At 46.7% G+C, this 27,651-nt stretch overlaps 3 protein-coding genes across 6 annotated transcripts; all 3 read right to left on the bottom strand.

Moving 5' to 3' along the window:
• Positions 1-757: 757 nt before the first annotated feature.
• LOC114766343 (glutamine and serine-rich protein 1-like) lies at positions 758-12,755 on the bottom strand. 2 transcript variants are annotated; one of them, XM_028957068.1, is made up of 13 exons: positions 12,513-12,755; positions 8,428-8,528; positions 8,183-8,335; positions 4,721-8,095; positions 4,333-4,586; positions 3,958-4,074; positions 3,709-3,842; positions 3,274-3,476; positions 2,454-2,591; positions 2,263-2,360; positions 1,972-2,118; positions 1,724-1,822; positions 758-1,617 (listed from the first exon to the last, which is right to left on the bottom strand). In XM_028957068.1, the coding sequence occupies exons 1-13, from the start codon at positions 12,620-12,622 to the stop codon at positions 1,477-1,479; spliced, it is 5,070 nt and encodes a 1,689-aa protein (XP_028812901.1). In that variant the 5' UTR covers positions 12,623-12,755; the 3' UTR covers positions 758-1,476. The 2 variants fall into 2 exon arrangements, with proteins under 2 accessions (XP_028812901.1, XP_028812903.1); XM_028957070.1 differs by having other exon boundaries at positions 4,333-4,589; positions 4,721-8,059.
• Positions 12,756-14,462: 1,707 nt separating this feature from the next.
• prrg4 (proline rich Gla (G-carboxyglutamic acid) 4 (transmembrane)) lies at positions 14,463-17,293 on the bottom strand. Of its 3 annotated transcripts, none has more exons than XM_028956878.1 (7): positions 16,812-17,293; positions 16,463-16,585; positions 16,046-16,209; positions 15,907-15,931; positions 15,689-15,818; positions 15,026-15,257; positions 14,463-14,900 (listed from the first exon to the last, which is right to left on the bottom strand). In XM_028956878.1, the coding sequence occupies exons 2-6, from the start codon at positions 16,572-16,574 to the stop codon at positions 15,050-15,052; spliced, it is 639 nt and encodes a 212-aa protein (XP_028812711.1). In that variant the 5' UTR covers positions 16,575-16,585; positions 16,812-17,293; the 3' UTR covers positions 14,463-14,900; positions 15,026-15,049. The 3 variants fall into 3 exon arrangements, with proteins under 3 accessions (XP_028812711.1, XP_028812710.1, XP_028812712.1); XM_028956877.1 differs by having other exon boundaries at positions 15,026-15,208; positions 16,812-17,285; XM_028956879.1 differs by lacking the exon at positions 16,812-17,293 and having other exon boundaries at positions 15,026-15,208; positions 16,370-16,477.
• A 3,615-nt stretch (positions 17,294-20,908) lies between these two features.
• eif3m (eukaryotic translation initiation factor 3, subunit M) lies at positions 20,909-26,090 on the bottom strand. The gene is made up of 11 exons (XM_028956417.1): positions 25,930-26,090; positions 25,536-25,668; positions 25,135-25,273; positions 24,124-24,247; positions 23,941-24,035; positions 23,733-23,816; positions 23,143-23,242; positions 22,975-23,056; positions 21,659-21,802; positions 21,280-21,340; positions 20,909-21,101 (listed from the first exon to the last, which is right to left on the bottom strand). Exons 1-11 carry the CDS (start codon positions 25,969-25,971, stop codon positions 20,978-20,980), a joined length of 1,128 nt encoding a protein of 375 aa, XP_028812250.1. The 5' UTR covers positions 25,972-26,090; the 3' UTR covers positions 20,909-20,977.
• Positions 26,091-27,651: the final 1,561 nt, after the last annotated feature.

The following is a 27,651-nucleotide window of genomic DNA, read 5'->3' as shown; positions in this document are numbered from 1 at the left end:
TGGCATCTGACGCACTAGAGGTGTTTCTTGGCGTATCTATCTCACCACCAACACTGATAAGAAATCATGGCGCACCACCCTTCCCAGTGTGTGCAGGATGTGGCTTCATTCAATTTAAGCCAAGGTCTCAGACATCATCACACACATAGAAATGGAAGCATTAAGGAAGCATATTACTTGATGTATAAAGCATCCCCAATCATTTCAACACTGAATTGTTCGCACACCGTGCAAATTTTCAATAATGTTCCAAAAGAACTTGCGGACAGATCAAATATGTACATTTCCTAATGATTGCACACACTGGCAATGCACGGGGTCAGTATAGACGTTACTGCATTATACTACACTACAATAATCTTGAGTATATAAACCAAAAATCCATATAATAATACTGAAAATTCTGGTGCTTTAGTATTTTTCTCATGTCAACATACTCCGATAATTCTTTGTTAATAAATGTTTTATCAAATCAATGCATATTGTGACAGCAACAAAAAGTCCCCATGTGTCTAAAACAAGAAAAGTGGTGGTTTTACTAAGGCACACAGGAAACCCAGCATTCGTTTAGTATGAAATTTATTTTTCATCTATCAGAAAATAATTGTTCTGTGCAACTCTGCTACACATAAAAAGTAAATGTCTAGTCCGAAACTGTCAGCATTAGGTTTGTTTAAAATAGAATATTATAAAATGAAAAAACAATTCTCATGATATAATGTACGCAAGAAGAATATCGAACCCTTTTAGAAAGAAGAAAAATTGTATTGTTTTTTTTATAGCAGAAAATTGTTAAGGTAACTGCATTTTATTACAATAAAATATTACAAAGTAATATTAGAATTGCACCAGCTCCATATCCAGATTTATAATATTTGTTATAACAGAGTTTATGAAGCACATAAGGTAAGTAATCTCTATCATGTCAAGTTCCTCCTTGAGAGAATCTCTTTACAAAATGTACAGTTTTACACATGTGGCACTCAATTGTAACAAAAAAAAAAGAAAAGAAAAAAGATTGATTGTTGTACATATATATTTATGTATACATCTACTCCACATAATAACCATTCAGCTAAAAGAAAAAAAAAATCTGATTGGAAGTGTTCAAAGTCCTATGCAAGTTGCATTGTATCTAGTGCATGCGTATCACCATCCCTGGTCCATCAACAGAAATCCAAAAATATATCAGTTGAGGAAAACCATTTTAAGAAACAAGGCGAACTATAAAAGCAGTTCATAGCTAACTTGTAAAAATATTTCTGTGTAACGTACAAACTACGTTAAATAAAAAAAAAAAAAAAAAAAAAAAAAAAAACTGTCTAGAGTCTGGATATTCAGACCGTTAAGAGCTCTCCAGCACTCCGGGCCCCAACGCTGGCCCCAGTCTTTGTTAGTGCTTTTAAAGATGCATGGTAGCGGGATGAATTAAGCCCCGCCCTGTTCTTCTCTGGACCAGGTCCGAAGCTCCCATGACTACAGGCAGGCCTGCTGCACTTGTGTCAGAAGCTCCCCAAACCGGTCAAAGAGTCGCTCCACCCAGGCCCTGTTGCTCATGCATATCTGCACCGTCTGCTCCTGCCGTAGGTCCTGCGCATGCAACTTCAGAGAGGCAATCTGGGTACAAAGCAAAAACATTCATGAGTAAACACACACACACACTCTCACATATATATAGAGAGAGAGAGAGAGAGAGAGAGGTGTCTTATTTATGTAGCCTCACCTCGTCCCTACACGTCAGGTAAGTGTGGTACTTATAATGCTGCAGTGAGTGATAGAGGGAAAACCAACGGGTCTTGGTCTGTTGATCCACAGTGTATTCCTGTTCAAATGAAGAGTGTCAGCAGAGTGTTAATGTGCAACGCCACCTAGTGTCTGAACAGTCTGTTTGCACGCAACGCACAACCACGTTAGTGCTCATCCCAAAAAGCGAGGAATAATTGTCCATTCACACAGATGTGATCTGCTCACCAAAGGTAATTTGCTTGGGGACTTGGAGTGCTTCATAGTTTTTTTGTTGTAAGCCTTCCCACTTAAGCAGACTTTAAAGGCAGGGGTCTCGCCATCTTTTTTCAGTTCTGTCACCACTGAAATCTCAGGAAAGGTGTCCAGCGCGCTCTGCAGGTGGGGACAAGATAAATATCAAAGCCCTGCCTGTCACCTTGGCACCTCCACTAGTGCCTCATGCCGTACACGCACTGTACTATTACGATTTATTATGATCTGTAATGAAAAGAAAGAAGGGAGAAGAAGACCGCGTACCTTGAACAGCTGTCCCACACAGAGCTTGGGCAGCAGGCGTCTCCTGTTGTCGGTGATCATGCAATCCACTCTCTTCATGTGAGGCAGCAGCAGCTCGTCTAAAATCATAAAACGCTACATTTGAACATCGGACATGGAAGAAGAAAGACCAAAAAAAACACGCAACAGCAACAGATCAAATTCTCTCTCACCATTTCCCCTCTCCAGCGTGCTCATTACATCTGCATCTAGAGTCACACTGATCAGAAGCTCCACAAAGCCCTTGAAGGTCTCCTTCATGGTTCTGGTGTTCAGGAAGCGTGAAGAAAAGGAAACAGGGGGTGTAAACTCTGAAACAGAAGAAAGCCAAACATAAATATAAGCTACTTATAAACATTATATTAATATTCATCTAAATGAACCAACATTGATGCCAGCCAGTGGATCAAGGCAGTTGGCAAGATGCATCAGCATACTGGTCAAGTCTATGCACAGCGGCTTCAATTTGCATGAGGAATTTAGCCTAGCCATTCTGGCAAAACAACGTGATGAAGCCTTGACTTGAAATTGGGAATTTGACGCACGTAAGCAGTGCTAACTCAAGGCGGAATACGTAAAGATGTCTACGAACTATGTTTTCAGTCTGAAGTTTTTCATATCACACGTAGCACCTTATAGGTCCAGGGAGACGTTGTTTTGTTTCTACTGAAAATGGCAATAAATCTGTAATTTCCTTGACTGTAAAAGCCAATCTTGCATTTACATTTATGGCCTTTATCAGACCACAAGTTGTTAATGTTGTTGAATACCTGGAAATGGGTTTTCCCCCTGTAGAAATAATTTATAAGCTCAATTTTATTGAGCTTAGTTTGGTAGAAAAAAAATGCCAATGGAATGTCCTGTCTTAGTTTAGCGAATTACAAAATCAGTAACAGGGCGTCAGGATAAGACGGGTGTCAAAAGGTAAATCGGTGATTTGTCAACAATCTTTCGAAGATGGATGCAGTCAGTCAACGCGATGAAGGCCCTCACCGTCAGCTTCGCTGGAAGCCTCAGGAGATGAGTCGGAAGGCGAGAACGCTTCCTTCCATTTCCTTCTCTTCTTGGGTGGCGGCTCTGCCTTGGACTTTGGCTGTTTTGCTTTGAGCTTGGAAAGGAGCTTGTTTGAGGCTGGTCTGATTGAGCTGTTTACCGGAAGGATCTTGTGGCCAAACAGGGCCTTGGCCTGTGAGCCTCTGTGGGGAAGAATGTACAGAGAACATGAACAGGTCTTACATGACAAGCACACACATAAAGAAATTGCATTTAAGGGCCTCTTAACAGGACCCATTCCTTTAGTCAACAAACCCCAAACATTTCTTTCTTATTCCCAGTAATCATCCAGACACATCGCTAGAGATGTTACTTACAGAAACATGGTTTTAAAAGAACACATTCCAAAATCAATCCGCATAATATAACCAGTACCTCATGGAGTGCATGGGCTTACACCTCGGTTTCCTGCTGCAGACGCGGACATACTCTCTTTTGTTGACCGTGTCAAGGAACTTCACATACACTCTCCGGTACATAGTCTTGGCATCTCCAAAGTATCCCAAATACTAAAACGAGCATAAAACACTAAAATCAGATTTTGCCCAAACCAGACTTTCACAATGTAAAAGACTAAATCCGACACGACACACTTTATACAGCTGGAAGCTTAGCTTCACTCACACTGTTGGTGGCTGAGAACACTCGTCTGCCGTCCCTCAGCTCCGGAATGAACTTTTGCAGCAGTGCCTTTTGTACTTTCCAGATAGCTGGCGGCTCCAACCCTGCTTTCAAAGTCACCTACAGTGGATCAGTGAGTAAGTAAAGTAAATAAGAGTAAATAGACATGCAAAACTGAGACATGGTGCTTAGCCATACAAAGCTTCATTCTAAATTTGGATGCGGAAGAGGGTTGTGTGGGGTGGGGTTATTCTTTAAGTCGTTGTCTGGTTCGTCTTAGTATGCGATGTCATGATACTAAAAGAAAACAAATGTCTGGCAAGGATGAAGAATGCAGACGTAAGGGGAAAATAATGCTCCCTAAATATGAGCGCTTACCTTCAGGCTTTCAATGTCCTCGTTTTTCACCACAAACTCGTCCCGCTCACGGTACATCCCCTCCCCTCCGCTGTCGGACAGTTCCTCGTCAGTCAGGCCCTCTATGGCAACCGTCATCAGCTGCAGAGCTAGATGGTCAGGAGGAACGTCCTTCAGCAGTTCTTCGGCAGAAATTTCCCTCGGAGGCACCTTCACGGGTGATGGTTCCACGCTTGAGTATTGCTGTTGCCTTAGCAAATCACCTGCTGATCTGTCTACTGTGTGAAAGAGTCGAGAATGCACAGTATGCTTCATCTGGAAATCTACAACCTAGGCCATGCAATTTGATTGTTAATAGAAGTTTGTGTGAAATAGTCATCATCATCATCAGTCATTAATAATTCCATACCTGGCTTTTGCTTCCGGTCTGATGGCTCATCTAGAGATGAAAGGGCTGAAGTGATGCTATTCTGAAGGGCCTGGTTTTTCCCTGCTGCTTCGTCTTCATCTGATGAGAAGGACGGGAGGGTCACCAGGTTCTTCTGCAAGTCCTCATCCAGGCGTCTTGTCGAACTAAGAGGCTGGTTTTCCTGCATTGGCAAAGGGGCTAATGGGGGCTGAAGCTTATAAGACATGGGCAGGAGACCGGAGGCTTTCTTTGAAACAGACGAAGATTTCCGTGTACGGTTAGGTGTCCTTATTTGAGGCGAAGAGAAATTTTGCTTTGGACCTGATTTAAGAAAGTCTAAGAAGGACCCAATGAATCCCGTTCTGATCTCCGGTTGCTTTTCTTCTACCTCTTTTATCTTCTGCCGTATCCTCTCCTGATGCTGATAGCCATCTTGGCAGCTGTCGGAAGCCGAGGATGAACCGATGTCGCTGCCTTTACCATTCTGCCGCTTCCCTTGGCCACTTCGCTTCGGGGGCCGAGGAAGTCCGTTCTCATCTTCACATGGGAACCTGGAGGAGCCTTTAGACCTCGATTTTTTCTTTGGCAGGCCATCAGCTGGGCATTGCAGGAGGATATCTTCCTTTTTAATGCCATTGGCTTCACTGGATGGAACCTGCTCCTGGCTCTTGGAGACATGGTTCATCATGACTGTTGGGTTATACTCCTGGCCAGTCAGGTGGAAGTCTGAACTGACCCTCCCGTCGCTATTGTCACTGGGGCTAAGAGAGGCCACGTTTTTGGGGGTCGCAGAACTCTTTTCTGCAGCTTCCCCGTCACCAGTTTCGTGCGATTGAGCGGTGAGTCCGTCTACTTCGTGTTGGGAGCTGACGATGATACTGTTCACCCCGTGTTGTGCATGCAAGTTTTCTAATAGATATGCTTGGTGCGACCCAACTCCACTTTTGGGAAAATGCTGAATGTCTGACGTCAGGTGAGTACTGTTTAATGTCAAAGTCAGAGTCTGGGTATTAGCAATAATCCCTTGCTGAGGGGTGAAGGTTGGTTCGTTCCTGCTCTCAGCAGACTGGAAGTGGCACTTGGAATCCGTGGGGTTGGCGAGTGAAGGCATCTCCCCTTCGGAGGAGGCAGCTTTGACAAAGTCATGCGGCGTCACTCCGCAGGCAGCCACCGTCGCGGCCAGGATGTCGTCCACGTTGGACAGGATGGTCCTCTCGTCCGTCATCAGCATGGAGTCCGGAAAGCAGATGGAGCCGAGGGTAAAGTGATGCTTTCCATCATGCTGACTGGTCTGGCTGAAATTGACTTTTGGGGACGTGTTGTGCTTGGAGGACTCCGCAATACTCACAGTGGGGGGGTTGATGTCACTCGTCATTTGGAGATACTGAACTGGCTGCATTTGAGTTGTCACCTTCGAGGTTTGGACTGTGTGAGGCAAAGTCTGTTGGAGTACAATCATCTGTGAAGGTTCAAGGAGGACTGGGGCACCTGGGACGCAGACAAACTGGGTTTGTCCCTGGGTTGTCTGTTTGTGGTCCTGCTGAATAGTGATTGTCTGTGCTTGATGGTTCTGCTGCTGAGAACCTGGCACCTTGAGCAGGAGAGATTGTGGCTTGAGCTGCTCTGCGTTCATGGCGACGTGGGAAGACTGCATCAGCGCAGAAGAGCTTTTTGGCTCGGGCCCGACCCGAGCGCTGCTACTATCTACAAGTTGTCCATGCTGATTTGTGGGCATGAGACGTTCGTCTTTTATGGACCCTAAGGGAGATCCCATCATATGGTCTTCGGATCTGGAGTTGCTCCTGATCACACTCTGAGTGTTGTACCGATCATCTGCCTTAGAGACCACGTACACCACGTTGTTCTGACCTCCAGATTCGTTACCAGCAAGAGCCTGAGTGGAACTCTGAAGGGTTCCTCTCTGCAACGCTTGCACGTCCTGAATGGGAAGCTCCCCGCATCCCTCTTTGGCGAGGAACATGCTCCCATCTTCTTTCCTTTTGCCGTAGGCCGGCTTTAACTCTGCCGATGGCGTCCCTCTGTGTAAGGCTTGGGAGGAAGAAGGCAGCTGAACAGGAAGCAGGAATTTCAGGGGCTCGACCCCGGCACGGGCTGGCGAGAAAGACGAGGCCGGAGGGAGGGATTGTTCTGTCGCGTAGCTCCGAGACGCGCCGGCGGCGGCCGGCCCCGCGGCGTAGTAGCTCGCATTTGGCGGACCCTGAGTGTGGCCGGGAGAGTAGACCGGAGAGGGGCTCCCCATGCACAGCCCCTGAACCTGCGCGCCGTACTCCGCACCGTGCACCGCCGAAGGCAACGAGTACGCGAGGCCGGCGGAGGTCACGCTCTCGGACTGGCCAGCGAACGAGAACTTGTAGACAGAAGGCATTTTTTCGGTCTGCCCCGTGGAGAACACCTGCGGGTGGCTGACGGTGCCGGAGAGACTCTGAGAAGTGATGTAGTTGTGCGAAGGGCTCATGGACATCAAATCGGGAATCTGCGCAGGCGCGTACGGCTGTGGCTGGGAGGCAGCCGCCGAGTTTGGCTTCTGGCCCGGGGACGAGAAGGTCTGCGTCGGTGGCTTCGGCGAGCCCGCCTGCGCACGCGGCTCCGACTCGGCACTTTTGTTGGAACGCTGAGCCATGTTGCTGGAAGAACAGTCTTTGGCTTTCATCCCAGGGGAGGGTGAAAAGCCCGGAGAGGGTACAGAGGAGGGGTAGGCCTGAGTCTGCAGAGACGTCTGCTGCGGTCCACCGTTGATGGGATGTGCCGCGTCTCCGACGGGGCTGCAGGGCACCGACGTCTGTCGCGAGGCCTCGGCCGGGAAGGGAACGCCGCTCTCGCCAGCCAGGAAGGTTTGCAGGGGGTGCGGCGCGCCTGCAGGCAGTTGGGTGCTTGAAGGCCGCTGATGGTGCTTGATCACGCTACATTCACGCTGAAGCGCTCGCTCCATGGGCCCGGAGAAGGCTGGAGCGCCGTAAGGCTGGAGGGCCGGCTGGGGGTTGCCCAGGGCAGACGGCAGCAGGCTGAACTGTGGTTGGAGGAGGTGGGGGGCGGACTCCTGGGCCGAGCGATACGTGGAGGACTGGGGTGGGAGGCCGGGACCTATGGAGGTTGCACTCAGGCGGTCAAAGGCAAGGGCAGTAGGCACAGTGCTCTGGGAGGACTTGATCTGAAGTAAAGGGTCCTGCGGGGGCAGGAGACCATTAGAACTGCTGAAGGTGACGTCTTGAAGGGGTAACGCGGGCGAAGTCGTAAAGCTTCGCGTGGAGAAGATGCTGGGGTGCTGGTAGGATGACAGAGCAGAAGGTGTAGGAAATGTCCCAGATGAGGGCAAGGCTCCTGCGAGAAAAAGATCTGTATTTGAAGAGTTTGCACCTTTAAAATGAAACAAAACACGTTTTATGACGTAGTTATGAGAAAACAATTGGCTGAAAAAGGAAAAAAGGATTCTGCTGATTGTACCTGTCTGCCATGACCTAAACTGGGGAAGAGAAGCACTTGCAGGGCCAGCCTGAAGGCTTCGTGACTCGATGGCCGAGAGGAAGTTCATGACGGGCGTTTCAGTAGCGTTGCTGCCAGATGTCTGCAAGCTGGTGTCAAAGACTCCAGAAAGGCCTGGAGAAAGAAAACGGACAATGTGGAACAGAACTGAATCCAGAATGATGCAATGTGACTGGAGACGGCCGACGAGCTGGATCAGTACGAACCTGCAGGGGTTTGTGAGGTGGTGTACGTGGAGAGTTGGCTGGAGGCATAGGTCTGCCGCTGGAGCAGCTCAGTCTCCAGGTGTGTCGCTCCATAACCGGAACTAATAAGGAAAACAGAATTTAAACATCTCATGAATGAAATTTGCAACATCACAACGTTTTTCGGGGGCGTTTCTCAATACATGTTGTTCTCTCTCTCTCTCTCTCTCTCTACTTGCTTTCTTGTGAATCAGTCTTGGTCCAAGTACCCCTCCATTACAAAGTTTGTCTTCAGTCGAGCACAAATGAAACACCCAGAATTGTTTTTCGATTCTCTGCCTTTGTCGAGGACGCGTCGGGTGTGGATTTACAAAAAGCCTGGTAGTGGCCTAGTGGGTAACACGCCTGCCTATGAAACTGGAAGACCACAAAGTCGCAGGTTCAAACCCCACTTACCACCACTGTGTCCCTGAGCGAGACACTTAACCCTGAGTGTCTCCAGAGGGACTGTCCCTGTAACTACTGATTGCAAGTCGCTCTGGATAAGGACGTCAGATAAAGTGCTATAAATGTACACGTACAGAGTCAAATATCCCAGAATGCACTAGAGACAAGTAGCGCAGTATTCATTTTTAAAAATGATGTATTTGTGAGATGAGAATCTACTGAGAGGAAACCTCTGCATTATAGAATTGTTTGGGCAGCAGACGCAGCAGTTTACCCTGAAACAGATACCTTCTCTGTCTGTCTGGACTTCCTGGCAAAACCTGCAAAGTCTGAACTACCAAGAACCTGCACTTGGTGTACTTCATATTTCACAGCGGGCCCAGTTCTCGAAATCCAATTAAATCCTATTAGCATTAAGGGCAAATATTAGCATGTGAGAACAACGAGGGCTCCTCTCGGAACGCTGTTTAGGTGGGGCAGAACCGCGACAGCCTGCACTTTCATGCACAATGTACTGATTTCGGTTTATGAATATGACATAACTCGGGCGTGAACAGAGTTTACAGCATAAATAATTTATTGTTGGAGGAGACAAAACAGTCAATAGCTGCCTCTCTTCTTCACAGCACATTTCTGTGGTCGGACTGAGAAAATGTGAAATGATTTGTGGTGGTCATGTTTTGGGAAGGGAAGGCCTTGGGATACATTTAACAAAAAAAAATTTTTTTTTTTGTTGTTGTCCTTCTTTATGAGGCAAATGATAGTCAATCTGAGCTTGATACCTCGCCAGCATACTAACATCCGCCCAGGGACTATTCACAGCTGTAACGAATTCATTTGCATCGGGTTTCCGGGCAGCCCTCGGCGGGTTGCGTGTATGGTCAGGACACACCATTAGCTGTGTTTGCACACATCCCAAATTACAATTCTCAAAAACACAGGGGGGGCCAATGCAGTGAATTTCGATGCCGGCTGATCTTTACCCCTGCTAAGAATTTCTTAAATCATCGTGGTTACCACTGTTCTACTAATTGTTGTACTGTTATAACTAGTGGTCAGAACGGTGTGTGACGTATGCAGTGCTTGTCATGCCTTACTACTGTGTAGTTCAATATAAAGTCATGCACGGGACTAAAATTATCGCACCAAATATTTCGATGTATAATGGTGTCAAAATTTTGCTACAATCAATAAAATAATGTTTATACCAACATATGCAACTAAAATGACCAAGATGGTGTGATGCACAGGACGTGATGCACGAGACAGCGATGCCACTGGTCTAAAAGCTACATGAGTGCTGTTAGCCAGTACCAAGAGTAACATTTGTGTGGGTTATGATAACGTTTGCCTTGAATTGCATTGAAATTAGTAAAAAATTTACACCGCAAGAGTGAACGGTGTTTCAAATGTCTGCAAAACCTGCAGTTATTTTTAAATACGTTGAGATTAAATGATGTTGCACATTATCTGAGTTCCCATCTTAAATATTAGGACAAGTAAAAGTGCAAATATCACAAATTTTATTACTATTTTTTGCATTTCTGTTTATTTTTTTATGCCCATTGGATGGAAATTAAATAAAAAAAAATCACAGAGCAACCGCAATGCTTCGGACATTTTCAAGCCATAATGGTCGGTGGAGCTTTATATTTTTAGGGGAGGGGGCGGGAAAGAAACGGGAGGTAACCTTTCCCCTTATGGCAACAAAAGGGGAGAAGTTCCGGATCAGACCGTCTGACCTGCCGCCCTCTGAATGACGAAGCAGAACGTCCAAAGCACACATTACACCTACCGCCATTTCTAACCACTGCAGGACCACACAGTCCAGGGGAACTCGTATTAAATGTTAAATAATCTCACAGAGTGAAATGTCCCTGAAATAAGGGACCTTTAGCACCCCATTTGTCAAGTCGGTTGGGTATCTGTTACAGGCCTAAGATGTCTACTCTGAGGCCGCGCTATCAGTATAAAACTGGAGGGGGATTTTGTCCAGGTGATTCACGTGCTCGCCAGAAGAGGATGACGGGACAACGTTTCAGAAGAGCCAGACTTAGAACGTTCAATGGCTCCGCTCCGTCAGAGCGACATTTTTACAGTTTTGGTGCAACATTCGGGCCGGAGAAGCCGCGCACTTCGTCAAAAGAAAAGAAGGCCGATAGACCACGTGGAAAGTAAATGGTCGTGATGGTCAGGGGGAGAGGAATATCCATATTTTAAATTATTCTGTACTAAAGCGGATGGTTAAGCTGCATGGAATGTGTACCCCGCTGTTGCACACACCCCCAGAAATGGAAAAGCTACGGGCGTATCGGGTCTGCTCGCCGTGGCATTTCCCCGCTTCTCTAAAGAGCGTCCTGCCCCGAGGAATACGGGCGGGTTAAACGCTGCTCCACACGCCTGCTGGGGTTCTCCTGCAGGACGGACCCGGGACTAAACGAGTGGGGCACTTCGGCCGATCCCACGGGCCACCAGCAGTCAGCTTGCTACGGGTTTCCGTGTTCAGGGCCGGTTACGGTCTCAATTCTCAGTTTGAGTATTCAACTCGGGGGTCTCGGTAAGCCAGGCCGTTTGAGGGGGATCCGGAAAATGCGGAGCGGTTTACTCCCACTTGGTTGAGCTCGGCAACCGCGCATGCCGGTTCACCGTATGGCTCACCGTAGTTACACTATGCAAGTTAACGAGACCAAGTGGGGTTAACATGGATTAACAGGACATCCTGGAACATGCCGCGGTCTAAACTACGGGGCCGTGTGGAAATTTCATTCATCTCGGAATGGGAACGGAATGGGTTTGAATAGAAAAACCTGTGCCAGCGTGAGATGGGCAAGTTTTATTGTTAATTAATGCCACCACAAAGTAGCTGGAGAGAGCGGAGATTTGAAGATGAACACAGACCCACCGGAAGTTGGGAAATAACTTGCTGATTAAACTGCAGCGACTTGCATCTCACATCAACGCTGGAATTTTGACTTTTTTAAAAAATTTTTAATCAAAAATCGGGATGTTTCTACATTTCCAGAAACTTTCCAGGACGGTGGTGCTGGTGGGGTAGTGGTGGCTTAATCAGAAGGTCGCCGGTTCGAATCCCCACTGAGCAAGGCGCCGTCCCCACACACTGCTCCCCGGGCGCCTGTCATGGCTGCCCGCTGCTCGCCAAGGGTGATGGTTAAAAGCAGGGGACACATTTCACTGCGTCACCGTGTGCTGTGCTGCAGTGTTTCACGATTTTAAGGATATTCCCGAGCACTGTGCGTTGTGCACCATCACAGTAATGGCACCGTTTTCACAGCCTGCGGTGCCGCTATGCTAATGTGCAACTGCAGCTGCCTCGTCGCAGAAAAGTTCCAGGTTTTTTTTTTTTTTTTTTTTTTTTTTACGTCCCAGTCCGGCAGAGCTGTCACGCCGCCACACAGAGACGCGAACCCCCCCCCACCAAAAAAAAAAAAAAAACACAACCGCACGGCCCCTCTTCGGAGGCCGAATTAAAGCGGGAGCCGGAGCCCCGTGGGGAAGTGCGGCGACGAGAGCCCGACCCGGGACCGGGGCGCCACTCTCTCCGGCGACGTGGCCGCGGGAGTCGCGCCGCGTCCCGCCGTCCTAGGCCTCCCATCAGCGGACTTTTCTTGGGAAGGCGGCCCGCCCCCCGCGCCTCTCACCTTGGCTTCACGCATGCGGGGCCGCGCTCGTAGGCCCAGGCTGCGGGCTGCTGCTGCTGCGCCGGGTCCAGCGGGTCCGCGAAGCTCGGGTTCGGGTAGCTCCCGTCCATCGTCCGATCGCGGCCGGGCGCGACTCGCGTCCCGGAAACGGCTTTGTGAGGCGGCCGCACATGCAAGCGAGGGGGCCGGCCGCGGCGATCACATTTTCCCGGGGGCCACGCACCGCGGAGGCGAGAAATAGTCCCGCCGAGGTCCGCGACGGCGACTTCTAGCGGGACACGGGCGGCTGGCGGTGACGGGCGCCGCCGTGCGCGGCTCCGGGCGCGGGCACCGTCTCGGTCGTGCACGCGTGCTGGCGCGGCTCTTGGACCGTTTCCCAGGATGCACTTCCGAGCAGCCGGAGCCGGACGAGTTCTGTCATGGTGCCGCTGAGCGCGCCCCGGGCCGGCCTGTCGCTTTAAATAATACTATCGCCCGCAATGACGCCCGTAAATGACGCGCCGCACGCACGCCGAGGCTAAAAGGCGACTCCTGCGGGGCGGACATGTATGTAGGAGATCGTACAACCATTTTTTTTTTACAAAGCACAATAAGGTGTCGGACAATTGCGGAACGACAGCGCTGTGTGCATATGGGAAATGTACTTGTCACATACACAGTCACACACGGTATGATAAGCGGTGAAATGCTTTAGCGACCAGAGTATTGCAAGAATACAGTGAACCAATATGCAAATATTGCAAACATAACCAAATATTACACTTGTATGTTTTTAACATAAAACCTTTAAATTTACAGCATTAACCAGACGCCCTTATCCAGAGCGACTTACAATCAGTAGTTACAGGGACAGCCCCCCCCCCTGGAGCAATTTAGGGTTAAGTGTCCTGCTCGGGGACACAATGGTAGTAAGTGGGATTTGAACCTGGGTCTTCTGGTTCATAGGCGAGTGTGTTACCCGCTAGGCTACTACCATCCGTAAAATGTTATAAAATATGTGTAACAGGTAGGGTGAAGGTGTGCAAATGAGTAAAGTAAAAAGTAAAAAATTTATGCAAGGATTCTGGGGGGATTGAGTCCAGAAGTGATTGAAAGTGAAAGTGCTGGAGTGTATTAGTGTTCTGTCCTAAAATAACAGAGTATACGATTTTGTTTCCAATGTAATGATGGATGTTGGGCAGTGCGTATAAATATTAATATTGCACAGCTGGAGGAGGTCTGGGGGTCAGTGCGTATGTGAGTCTAGGGTGGTTGTGGCTTCTGTCCTCGAGTCGGCTTGTCCTTGTCGTGATGGGACCTGTACTGTCTCCCTGAGGGCCATCCCCGATGAAGCCTTCTGCTCCGCTGAGGCATCGTGGGATGCAGGTGTCCACCAGGGAGGGGATCTTCGGTGCTCTCCGAGGCCCGTCCCGGTACGCCATACCATACTGTAGTACAGTACGTCAGCAGGCTCTGTATGTGTACGTATTCACACATACAAAATAATGTGGAAAAGCCTCAGACGGCCGTGGAACTAATCAGTTTTCCCCGTCCTCCCAACAGTAACTCTGAAATTGTTCACGAAAGGAAATACTAAAAGTGTAAAACGTGCAAATAATAATAATTTCAAGTGGAAATACTGTTGTGTAGAGATGTGGTAGCAGAACTGGGCGTCGGTCTCTCTCAACTCTGTAATCTAATAAATGATCTCCTACAAACAAAAGTCTACAGATGAAGATCAGTATTATGTTGCTGAACAGGGAGTCTCCTTCTGTACACACATCATGCCACTGTTCTGCAATAAACAATTAAGACAAATTAATATTTGTAGAGAAAATTGCTTGCGACTTGGATAAATAGGGGTTTTGTTTTCACTGGTTTGTAATGGTGCTTCTCAGTTCATTGGTAATTCACTAACTCCAAGTTTATAAAAAGTCCCACTCATCAAGAAAAAAAAAAAACAAAAAACACTAATATTAAGAATGTTAAAATTTATTTACAAAAAAAAAACATTAACCCAAAACCAACATTATATAAACAGACACTGTGATCCCCAAATGTTAAATCTAAACGTCCATCTACTGTTCCACTTCATTATTGTAAAATGAATCTTTTTAAAAATGATATTGCACGAAAAAAACACAAAAATAAATAACATTCACATGCGTTTCAAGTCTTGGCATTGTGGTTGGGTGGCTGCAAATCATTAAGGAAACCAGCCAAAAAAAAAATAAAAATCACAGTGTGTGATGTATTTATATCTGTATAAATGGATCAGTTTGTGTGTTTTGGCTGCTGACTGTCATGAAAGACAGGAACCTCTGTCAGGAAGACGATACTTTAAAGATGAAGCAGGGGGAGGGACTCCGATGACGCCGGTGCTACCGCTGAATGGTTCCGGGCTGGGACCTGAGGACCATACGAAAACCCTCGCGTTACGTTCACATCACACACACAGGAGAGCGTTCAGCAAACTCTCTCTGGACTGCCTTGGCGTTTATTAATGGAATTTTTTATTATTAATGCACAGTTACCCAGGATACGGCGGCGGGGGCGCGTCATGCGGCCCTGGCTTCGCTATGGCCTGTTCGTACGAGGGTAGGCCGTGGTCGTCTGCAGCGTCTGCCGGCGGATGCACGGGCTGCAGAGACACTTCCTCGAGCCTCCGGATGATCAGAGACGCGTTGCTTCTCCTGCCGCGCACCCGAACAGGAGTCCTCAGCACCCAGCAGACCAGACGAAACGCACATAAGAATCCAGAAAAGCCTGCAACCCGTTCACGATACCACACTGATGGCAAGGCCATATTTGTTTAAATCAGTCTCTTAAAGGGACAAGCATTAGAATTAAACGGCCATGTGGTACAAAAATACATTTATACTACACTGAAGAAGAAGGAGAAAGTGAAGTGATTGTCATTGTGATAAATCGAAACGTGCCCTCTGCTTTTAGCCATCACCCTTGGTGAGCAGTGGGCAGCCAGGACAGGCGCCCGGGGACCAGTGTGTGGGGACGGTGCCTTGTTCAGTGGCACCTTGGCGGTTCAGGATTTGAACTGGCGACCTTCTAGGCCACCACTGCCCCACTACCAGTATGATCTGGTCCTATACGGATGTATTAGCTTGAAAAATGGAACAGCTGATTATCGTCTGTGCCATTCGGCCGTTACTGTGACCGCGCGGCGCACAGGTCCTCACCCCGGGGCCTTGCACTTCCTGTTGCAGGCGTACCAGACCAGCAGCACGATGATGACCAGCGAGACTCCACCCGCGATGAGCCCCACCAGCAGCGCGGTCACGTCGAGCCGCGACGTCTCCGTCTCCTGGCCTGGAGAGAGTGGAGAGGGGCCAAAACGTCAACATTCCAAAATCCATATTTATTTTACTACATCTGAGACATAAAAAAAATTACTTACTGGTGTACTTTGCCCAAAAAGCATTCTGAAAAACAAAAAACAAAAACAGTAATACATTAGTATATGTCGCAAGGTGGACAATAAAATAAATAACAGTGGGAGGCCGGACGGGAATTTCCTCGGTTAGGCGCGACTCAACTGTGTCTGGGACGTTCTCGAACACCTCTCGGGCCTCCTCGTAGGTGCACACCTCCTCGACGCACTCCCGCTCCAGGTTGCCCGGGACGAACATCTCGAAGTCGAATCGGTTGAGCAGCAGGCGGCGCCGGAGGAACGCGTTCGCCTCGTCGTCCCGAACGAAAACTGCCGTCGACGACAACGAACACACACACACACACACACACACACACACACACACACACACACACACACACATATATATTTATTTATTTATTATAGATATGTGCGCATATTTAAACAGAACGTGCATGCGTAATCATAAAAATCGATCAAATCGACAAACCTCGAGAAAGAAACTAAAAGCTGTGAAAACGCTGCCGCCTACCGGACACGTGGCGCATTAAAAAAACAGAAAAACCCCCCCAATTCAACTTACTCCTCGAAGTTTCCTCCGAATCCAGGACTGTTCCTTGGTTGCCGATGGAGGCAGCGCTTCCACGCCAGGTCGCGGGGCCGATAACCAACATCAAAACTCCGATCCACGCCATTCGGCTGCGCGCTGGGGGTGGGGTGGGGAGAAAAATCGATCAATGAGCCATTGATCGGTGCGCGTTGACCTTTGGAGCTGGATCGAATGCAAGGTAGTGGCCCCGGCGACAAAAGCCTACGCCGTGCGACGAGGGGCGAGGTCGCCCTCCTTCGGCCGGGCCGAGGCGCACTTCCAGCGAGAATCCCGAGACGCGGAGCAACGAGCGGGGAACGAGGCAGAAACGACACACACTTACCGACGTGGATTTCCCCCTTTTTTCTCCCGGGAAGCTGCGGCTGAACTCTGCTCCCGTCGCCCGGCGGAACCCGCCCTGCCCCGGCGCGACGCGGCGAGTCGTTTACCTGTCCAGACCCGACCAATCGATCCGCTCACCTGGGCGACTCGTAAAAAACAAAGGGAAAAATGATTACAATAAGAAGAAATGATTAAAAAAAAAATTCACGCAGAAAAAGAAAAAAAAAAAAAACCCACGGGCGTGTTTTTATTTAAACCCACGCAATTACCGACAGCAAAAAAACAAACCCACACTGCGCGCAGCAAGAATGAGTCGGGAGGTTGTTTTTTTCGAGACGCGCCCAGTTTCGAGAGGACCGTGAAAAATTCTCTTTTTATTTGTCATCAGCCGCCCGAGCGTCGTGATCGGGGCCCGAAAATCCCTCATCGTTGTCGGTGTGAAATGCTTGTGCGACGGCTACAGACCTCAATAGTGCAAGCATTCAAGTGGAACCAATATGCAAATATTGCAAACATGACCAAATATTACAATTTTATGTTTTTAAACATAAACTACATACAACAGTAGTTCCTGAGGGGACATTAAAAAGCTTTTTTTTTCATGTGCTGTCGACACTGTCTCATATAATATTAAATGTAGGGTGGTAGTAGCCTAGTGGGTAACACACTCGCCTGTGAACCAGAAGACCCGGGTTCGAATCCCTCTTACCATTGTGTCCCTGAGCAAGACACTTAACCCTAAATTGCTCCAGGGGGGGACTGTCCCTGTAACTACTGATTTTAAGTCGCTCTGGATAAGGACGTCTGATAAATGCTGTACATGTAAATGTAAATGTCTTTCTCCCTTAACCCAGCGTTTATATAAACACATCACTGCGTATATGTTGTCCTGTGTCGTGCTTGTTAAACAAGTGCGGTGAACAATTACCACTTTTAATACATTAAAAACAGGACCGAATGGGTGGTCGTAATTCGTTTGGGCTCCTAATTAAGATTTTTGCGCACGATCGCGCAGAATGTTCACGAAGCCACTAGGTGGCGCCGTTGCACACAGCCGCTCTAATCCAGACGTGAAACGAATGAATACACAGAAATGACAGCTTTACACTCGGGTTAAACAGAGCATCCTTTTAGAGACGTTTAGAAATGTCCTCGTTTTTTTTTTAGGAGACCGATGTTTGATGCATTCAAAAGACATATAATTGGTGAAAACTCGTTGTAAATGACTGGTAGCTGGAATGGGCTGCTGAACATCCGACGGAATACCTGCATGCATTAAAAACGCCGTGTTTATTAACACAAGTGTCACTTTAAAAGACTCATGTTCACGGCGCCACTGGGGTCCCCTTGATCAAGGTCCCCCGTCCCCACGCACTGCTCCCTGACTTTCACTTTCAGTATTAGAATCCGTGGCACTGATTAAAGAAGCAATAAAGCCGCACCTTCTTCACACTAGTTCAGTATCTGGTGCATCAGCAGATTGTGTAGACTTCGTTAATATATCAAACAATTTTGTTCGTTTTGTAAGAATACTGAAGAAATTCTGCACACGTAACACAACACCTTGAATATAGACTAAAAATGTGTGGTCGTGGGTTAATGTAAAACTGAAAGTGAAGTGATACACAGCACAGCACACGGTGACGCGACGAAATGTGTCCTCTGCTTTTAACCATCACCCTTGGTTAGCAGTGGGCAGCCATGACAGGCGCCTGGGGAGCAGTGTGTGGGGACGGTGCCTTGCTTGGTGGCACCTCAGTGGCACGACTCAGGATTCGAACCGGCAACCTTCTGATTACGGGGCCACTTCCTTAACCATCGTTAACTGCTAGGCCACCACTGCCCCATGTTGCTACAAAATAAAAATATGTACAGTACAGGCCGAAAGTTTGGACACGCCTTCTCATTGTGTTTTCTTTATTTTCATGACCATTTACGTTGGTAGATTCTCACTGAAGGCATCAAAACTATGAATGAACACATGTGGAATTATGTACTTAACAAAAAAAGGTGAAATAACTGAAAACATGTTTTATATTCTAGTTTCTTTGCTCTGATTACTGCTTTGCACACTCTTGGCGTTCTCTCGATGAGCTTCAAGAGGTCGTCACCTGAAATGCTTCTCCAACAGTCTTGAAGGAGTTCCCAGAGGTGTTTAGCACTTGTTGGCCGCTTTGCCTTCATTCTACGGTCCAGCTCACCCCAAACCCTCGATTGGGTTCAGGTCCGGTGACTGTGGAGGCCAGGTCTCCACTCCACAAGTACATAACTCCACATGTGTTCACCATTTACCAATGTAAATGGTCATGAAAATAAAGAAAACACATTGAATGAGAAGGTGTGTCCAAACTTTTGGCCTGTACTGTATAACACCTTGATTTTATGCATTGTGGGTGTATTTTCATAATACATAAGTACTTAAAATACCCAATTTATTGGTATTTTTGTATGAAACCGTGCTTCTGCTGGGAGCAGGCAGGCTAGTATCCCTTTACATAAAACTGTGATAAAGCTGGCGTGACTGAGCATGGGCTAGATAATGAAATGGCATGAGGCAGAGCCGGTAAGGCTTAGCACACACACTGTTAATCTGGTTGTTGAGAGCGTGATGGAGACCAGAGCCGGGGATGTAATGACATCTTGGACAATTCGTCCAAGACCATTTTTATTTTTGCTCACTCTCTCTGTCATGCTTTTGTGGACAGATGAGCCATGCAACCTCATCGTCTTTGCTTTAATGTACATATGAAGGACGCAAGCCAGATCTCGGGTTTCATCCACAAGCCCCATTTCCCCCCAAATGTGTCGTTTGAAAATTATGAGCCTTCGTTGTTTCGCACTGAAACAAACTGTGTAAGATGAATCTATGAGAGTAACATGGGAATGTTTACTGTTCAGAACATTATCTTCCTGGTTCTCTTGACAAGGAATGTGTCTTTATGGTTTTAATGCACAGCAGACTGATGCACGAGATGGGACTTTTATGGGCTGAACATCTGTATGGGGTACCTTTCACACCCCAGCCAGAAAATCAGCCTTATTCTCTCACAGACACGCCCTTCTACAGACTTTCCACTTCGCGTCCTTAAAACGGGATTTCACGCCGTGTCTCATGCAGATTCCTGTGGCCTGCTGACATCTTGATTACGCACAGATCCACCCATCATATCTGGGGCGAGATTGACCAGCCGAATGGAATGTTATCACATTAGTGTTGCTCACAGTTGGACACTGTAACCAAGCAGAACATTACATCCCACTGGGTTACATCACACACACTGGGACGGAGAGTCAAATCAGCCAATGTGGCTTTCTGTGTAACATTTTGACATTTGAGAGCGAGCACTCCAAATAAAACCCAAACACATTGCAAATGAAACAATGACACGATGCGTGTAGAGAAAGGGACTGTTCTCTGAGCTGCAACACAATACTGTTCTCAAACATACATTAGTTTACAGAGTTGGGAGAGACAAACACTTTACTTTACTTTGCAGATGCTTTTATCCAAAGCGACTTACAGGAGGAAGACACCAGCAATTCTCATTCGATTTCTATAGATTTTTGAGTTTACAAAAACTAAGAGCCCTGATAAGGCCTAACTTGTCAGCAAAGAGCATGCTCGGAAAAAGTGCTAGACGAAGAAAAAAATTATTATATATATTTTTTTGTATTATTTTGTGCAGTGTGTACGCATGTGCGGTGTAAGTGTTAGACCGGGCTCTTCTACCACATCTCTACACATCAACATTTCTGCCCTAGATCCCTTAGTCTCATCCTCCAGAATTACTGTTGGGAAATTCAAAAACCTTTAATCAGATTCACTACTAAATCTTTTGCACAGCACACACAAATCTGTGGTGACTTTTCTGTTTCCAGTCCACCAGTTGAAATGTCTTACTGTAGACATAACACTAGTTATACATATAGAATAGTTGCATATGAAGTGCCATACACACACACACACACATATATATGTGTATGTGTGTGAGAGAGAGATTAAATCTCAGTAATACTACATATTTCTGAAGGCTTGCAGCGGAACGTTTTCACCAAAAACTCGTACATGTGAGTTGAATATAAAAAGAGAAGCAGGCAGTTAATTAGATGGTCATTTATTGGCTAATATAAAAACTGACAGCTGAGGCGGGGGGCAGGTGGGAGGCGTCAAGCCGAGGGGGAGAGGGTTTGGAGGCTGGTCTTCACTGTGGCCAGGTTCTGCTTCCAGGAGCTGAGAGTGTCAAAGAGCTGCTGCCACTGCTGCTTGCCGAAGGTGCGGTGTGTACTGTGGCTGCGATGCAAAGGTCAGAGGTCAAGGGTCAATCAGAGCTTAATTTGGAACAATATTAGAAAAGTTACAACTAATACACAAGAAGAAAAAAAGTTGAAACCACAAATCCATGAATCATAAGATATACGTACATATATTTTGTCATTTCTTAAGGGTGGGGTTTCTGAGCACGTCTTACCTCACAACAACTTTCTGCTGCGTCTGGTCAATTTTGCAGTAGACCATCTTGGTACGAACAGCTGTGGGAAAGAAAAAAAAAATCTGACATTCAATACGATATCACACACCCAGTCTCTACTACGAAAAGGCCATTCCTGTTCATTTACAGCATTTATCAGACACCCTTATCCAGAGTGACTTACAATCAGTAGTTACAGGGACAGTCCCCCCTGGAGACACTCAGGGTTAAGTGTCTTGCTCAGGGACACAATGGTAGTAAGTGGGATTTGAACCTGGGTTGATAGGCGAGTGTGTTACCCACTAGGCTACTACCACCCTGAGAGTTTTCCTATCGAAACATTCGGTACACTGCAAGTCTACACGAGCTCCGGCCCTACCGTCAATGACGAACGCCTCTACGTCATCAGCGCCGATCTGCAGCTCCTGCTCCATGGTGTCAAAAGAGACCTCTTTACACTCCACCGCCATTCCCATGAACGTGAGCAGACGCATCTTGGACATGTTCTGCTCATGAGACAAACCTAAGTGGGAGACACACATTTATACTACATGACCAACATTAAACAGAGATAGTAATTTAAAGTAAAAAGCCTACCTTTCAATAAACTATTACATTATTATAGCATGTTTTTTATACATTTAATGGATATTAATCATAATTGTATGATTAGTTGCATGTAGAGAGAATAGTTAGGGGTGTTTAATCTCATGATTGATGCATCACTACATAGATGTGGACAATTCAGCACTGAAGCGGGGCAGAACAATCATAAGAAGATTTTCTACTTAAAAAGTAGTGCTGGTAGTGACTGTGGCTGCCTGGCCTGAGTACAGTGCCACTCCAGACGTTCGAAATAAATGCCAAACCCGTTTTTGCTGCGCTTTGCACCTTCAAATGCAATTTTTCTGCCATTTGGTTGACACGGTTTAATGCCCGATTTCGGCAGAAACGTATGCCAGGGAAATGTTGGATTTATTTGACGCCATCCACCTGAACGCCGGTGCGAAACACCCATCTGCAAGCTTTGTGAAGTAATGTAGAAAAATTGAAGGGGACGCATTAATAGTCGATGCATTGATAATCACAATCATAAGTCATAAGACCATGATTTAATTACGGTCTATAATAATAGTATTATTAGTATGCCTGGAAAAAAAATTATACTGCAAACCTAAAAAATTAGCAGAGGCACACAATGTAAATCGGACTGAGGACATGCCTTCACGCGATAATAAATGAAAGACTTTAATTAAAAAACAACAGCGCCAATGCCTAGCCTACACACAGCGTCTATGTACTTTAATAACAAACTACTCTTCAGGAACAAAACTCGCGACCCGTGTCCTTCAGAGGTCAGACGAGGGCCACGGTGGAGCACTTGCACCATCGCTACACAAACATCTCACCAGTGAGCGCACTAGTCCAAGCTTGGGAGGACCAGCCCACCGCTGCCGCGTTAATTACCACTCCCCTCCCCGCAACAGGCAGACAGTGGGACTGCTGACACTCGCATTCCACCCACGCTGGTCCCTAAACGCTCTGTGGATCAGGGCCAGTCACGCTCCAAACAAAGGGCCATAATCCTTAATGTGCGATAATCCTTAATGTGCTGCATTCGGTTTTTTGCGCTGCTATTTTACTGCCTTTAAAAAGGCCTTTCATGCTCCTCTCATATCTTAGCAACAGACTTACCAAGAGAGTCGATAAAATCCTTGTTGTTCTGGTAAAACTTCACGTACGCCCCTAGCTTAGCGCTCACAAAGATGGTCAACAGCTAACGAAAAACAAATGGATAAAAACACGTTAAATATAAAAACGCAGAAAGACGTGGAACACGCGCATTTCAGGTTCTACACTCACATCGTGAATGAGCTCCCCTTCCAGGAAGCGCACTGGCTTCAAAGCCAAGAGGTGATCAAATAAGTAGGTGCTTGGGTCCTTCAGAGCGCGGACGATGCACCTGCAGCAGACAGATAGAGACGATTCATCCTACAGGAAGTGCAGGTGTCCATATATACACACACACACAGGCACCCAGACACATGGCAGCCACACACATACTACACAAGACACCAAAAAAAAACATTCACTCTGTGGCATTTACAGTAAAGTTAAGATCGTATAGGAGCGGTGTGGAAAAATGCATAAAGGTGCAATGGTATCCACAGAGCAAAAAAGAATCCAAGATCTACATCTTATTCAATGGCTACACAATATATCAAATAAAACATTTATTGCTCAACTATACAGAGACAAAGGTTAAAAAAACAAAACAAAACAGCGTGATGTGTTAACCATACCGGCCAGAGGCTAATAAAGCCAGTAAGATGTCATGTATGTATAAAGGCACCCAGGTGAGCGCTCGAGTTAGAGGGCATTGTGAAATATAGACTAACAAGTCAATAAACACACACTTTACACATCTGGACAATGCAGAGTTCGATGCCTACCTGTGGGCGTCCACGCGGGCCTGGGAGGCGTTGTCCTCAGTGTAACTGCCCAGCAGCTCCACCATCACCTTGGCTGCGGTTTCACTTTGGGGAATAAAAAAAAGGATCATTTACTTGCCGTTCCTCTGTACCAAGTCTAGGGACTGTTTCTACGCTGTTTGGTTATTTTTATTTATTGAAGCACAATTGTCAAGAGTTCTGCTCCAACCTTTTCTTGCAGTCCACAAGGGCCTCGTACACCAGCCTCAGAAGTGTGTGCTTCTTCTCAGTGTTCAGGTTCCAGTCAATGATCCACTTGCGCACCTAATTCAGAACAAAGCCCGTCTTCGGTCCACTGCGCTCGTTTCCCCCCCCCCTAAAACGCCATACGGCAGAATAAACGTCCCCGTACCTGGTCCAGGTCCGTTGGTATGAAGGCAATGGCATTGCAGGTTGCGGCCACCTTGATGAGGCTGCAGTACACGGTGTACCTGACAGGTGCGTTTTCATCCATCCCGTGGAACAGGTTACTGAGGCTAAGGCAACAGAACGAGGCACAGAGATATTGAAAACGCTAACGCCGGTTAAGGAATCGGCCCCGTAATCAGAAGGTTCGAATCCTGATCCGCCAAGGTGCCACTGAGCAAAGCGCCGTCCCCACACACTGCTCCCCGGGCACCTGGCCCCCTGCTCCCCAAGGAGGACACATTTGTTGTGTCACCGTGTGCGGTGCTGAAGTGTATTACAATGACAATCACTTCACTTTCACTTTCCTATTGATAATCACATGCAGCTCAGTCCATTGTGAGGCATAAATGCACATGAAGTAAACACCGAATGAAAGCTACAACAGTTAGTTTACCGATATTCGTTTCTTAGAACACACAGACATGTATAAATGTTTAACAAAATTGCTTGCGGCGTAGATAATGTAACAAAACCCTGCATGTCAGTCAACTATTGGTCAAATATTGATTTGTGCAGAATTTCCTTATTTTCAGGAAACAATGACATGATTCTTATGTGGCCCTTTCATAACTCTTACATGTTTTCAGTTTTATTCGACCTCTTGTTTAATTTAAATTGCTGCATTTTCTCTTTTTATTCAATTATTATTTTTTTACTGAACATTTTGTCCATGTCTGTTGCGTCCCAGCATGTTGGTCAGCTCCTTTGGTGTTTTAAAGTGCTTTATAAATAAATGGCATGATGTGTGTTGTCCTCGGAGCTGCTATACAATATCGTTCTCCATCTGTAGACTTTTGCTTGTACGAAATTCTCAGTTCTTGCAGCAGACCTAGAGTTTTTCTTGAATCAAACGAAACTAAAGAAGCCCAGGAGTGTGGGACTGGTACGCTAAGCGAATGCCTTCTCCCGCTTGACACACACCAAGTGTACGGAGATAAAATCCTTCTTGACTCACAGCTGCATCCTGAGGGAGGGACGTTCTCCCTCGCGGAACTTCACCAGCTTCTCGCACAGGCTCTCAATGAGAGCCTCCTGCTTCTCTGTCTCCAGGATGAGCAGCAGAGAGACAATGCTGTTCATCACACTCTCCACATCTGGAACGTCACAAATCAGACAAAAAAAGTGAGGGTAGAAATATCCCTGTTATCAAATTGATGCACCAGACAATCGACTAGTAACAGGAAGTTACATGTCTCCCCCGGGAGACTCTCAGGGTTAAGTGTCTTGCTCAGGGACACAATGGTATTAAGTGGGATTTGAACCTGGGTCCTTGCTTAGTGATGGTTAAAAGCAGAGAATATACATTTCGATACCCCATTTCTGAAAGACCCCAAGCTTATAAATACTACTGCTTACCTTTGTCGTCGTCCTTGAGGCAGACGTCGCAGGCTTCAATGATCTGGGCCAGGTCCACATGAAGGCCACCTTCCGAGTTCTCCTCGGAGATCTCAGCACCTTTGGCTTTGATGTAGGCTCGGAGCTCCGAGGCCTGGATGCAAAGTGTTGTCTGGGTTACTGACGGGTCAACCTATTAAAATCCGCGACGTCTTTACACGGGTAGTTTCTGACGCCCCGGTACCGACAGGCTCGGCAGCAACCTCGGCGACTGTACGCAGAACAGCAGACGGCGCAAACAGCGGCGCGGGGCGGCTCGACAGCCGATGCTAACCTCGCTAACGTGCTAACCTCCGTGTGTACAGTTGAAACGCGCCCTCGGACGGGAGAGGGCGACCGGAGCCTCGGAACTTACCTGGTCCTCCTCGGTTATGTCGATAAAAGCCGGAACGCTCATGTCTTCGAGTGTTTTACAGATCCAGGCTGTAACCCACGCTCACAGCACGGCCCCGGCCACCGGGAAAAGGACGCGAGCGGTCGCTTGTCGGGAGGAAGTGCTTCCGGGTGAGATAAACGGGGACGGAACCTCATCTCGTTCACTTCGTAGTGCATTAAATTCGCGTGGTTCACTTCGTAGGGAACAGCGGGCGCATTATTCGCTGTTCTGGGCCTTCAGTCGCTCAAACCATCAATCATGTCGCGATATATTAGATCGAAACGAAAAAGAACAAATCACACGTTCATAACGGAACTTTATATAATTTGTTTCAGTTGTAGTTGAATATTAAATGTGCTTTGCCACAAGCAGAGAACTCTTATGGTCGCACACACAAACACACACACACACACACACGCATGTACACACACTCAGGCAACATTAAATTACTATACCACTGTTTTCAGACATGACAAATATGTTTAAATTCACGTATACTCTATTCATGCATATGATAGGTTGTAACGTATGTTGAATAGAAATATAGAATGTAGTAAAATTATATGTTTAGATGAACAGTACATATAGTGGTTTAATGTGCCCTCCACTATTATTGGCACACCTTGTAAAAATGGAATAAAATAGGTTAGAAAACACTCACAGTTTGTTGAATCACATTCATCTTATGCTGAAAAAAACTTACTTTTAACTAAAACTAATACTAAAATCCTAATATAATATAAGGATATTCTTCATCAAGTGAAGTGAAGTGACAGCAGCACAGCACACGGTGCACACAGTGAAATTTGTCCTCTGCATTTAACCCATCACCCTTGGTGAGCAGTGGGCAGCCATGACAAGCGCCCGGGGAGCAGTGTGTGGGGACGGTGCTTTGCTCAGTGGCACCTCAGTTGCACCTTGGCGGATCGGGATTCGAACCGGCAACCTTCTGATTACGGGGCCGCTTCCTTAACCACGAGGCCACCACTGCCCCCCGAAAAAATATTTTGAACAAACCCACATGTGATACAATTGTTAGCACCCCTAAATTTAATAAACTGATTTCAGATTCAATAAAATATGTCAGTATATACATAAAAGATATATTTTATGTATATTTAAAAAAAAAAAAAAGTGAAGTGATTGTCACATGTGATACACAACAGCACACGATGCACACAGTGAAATTTGTCCTCTGCATTTAACCCATCACCCTTGGTGAGCAGTGGGCAGCCATGACAGGCACCCGGGGAGCAGTGAGTGGGGACGGTGCTTTGCTCAGTGGCACCTCAGTGGCACCCTGGTGGATTGGGATTCGAACCGGCAACCTTCTGATTACAGGGCCGCTTAACCACTGCCCCTGCTAGGCTACCACTGCCCCTGACTATATACTGATATACACATATATCATATATTGTATGCATATCCAATCATCATGATAATGTAGAATCTAAATTGGGAAAATCCGTCATTCTCAGTATAATTAATATGTATATCTATAATGTATTACTACATAAAATAGTGAACAAATAATGATTATATGAGCACTGCACATAGAATATAGCACATAAATATAGTATGTAGTAAACAAGTAAATATATACATTTTTTTTTGCTCCAACTGCTCCAGCAGCTGGTCGTCAGTTGAAGATTCCCATGCGTGTGCTTATTTATCAGCAGGCTGTTGGACGATGATTAATAG

The sequence above is a fragment of the Denticeps clupeoides genome, chromosome 16, assembly GCF_900700375.1.
Source record: "Denticeps clupeoides chromosome 16, fDenClu1.1, whole genome shotgun sequence".
Classification (NCBI taxonomy): domain Eukaryota; kingdom Metazoa; phylum Chordata; class Actinopteri; order Clupeiformes; family Denticipitidae; genus Denticeps; species Denticeps clupeoides.
Note: the sequence above shows the minus strand (reverse complement) of the source record. Positions and strands in the feature narration are given on the sequence as shown.

Coding starts and splice junctions, on each gene's coding strand:
- eif3m (XM_028956417.1), bottom strand. CDS start 25,971: ATGAGCGTTCCGGCTTTTATCGACATAACCGAGGAGGACCAG. Junction 25,274..25,535: donor CCTCAAGGACGACGACAAAG/GTAAGCAGTAGT, acceptor GTGACGTTCCAG/ATGTGGAGAGTGTGATGAAC. Junction 23,243..23,732: donor GCCCGCGTGGACGCCCACAG/GTAGGCATCGAA, acceptor TGTCTGCTGCAG/GTGCATCGTCCGCGCTCTGA.
- prrg4 (XM_028956877.1), bottom strand. CDS start 16,574: ATGGCGTGGATCGGAGTTTTGATGTTGGTTATCGGCCCCGCGACCTGG. Junction 15,932..16,045: donor TCGAGAACGTCCCAGACACA/GTTGAGTCGCGC, acceptor TTTGTTTTTCAG/AATGCTTTTTGGGCAAAGTA. Junction 14,901..15,025: donor CCCCCGCCGCCGTATCCTGG/GTAACTGTGCAT, acceptor TATGGTCCTCAG/GTCCCAGCCCGGAACCATTC.
- LOC114766343 (XM_028957068.1), bottom strand. CDS start 12,622: ATGGACGGGAGCTACCCGAACCCGAGCTTCGCGGACCCGCTGGACCCG. Junction 2,361..2,453: donor CACGCTGGAGAGGGGAAATG/GTGAGAGAGAAT, acceptor TTATGATTTTAG/ACGAGCTGCTGCTGCCTCAC. Junction 1,618..1,723: donor ACCTGACGTGTAGGGACGAG/GTGAGGCTACAT, acceptor CTTTGTACCCAG/ATTGCCTCTCTGAAGTTGCA.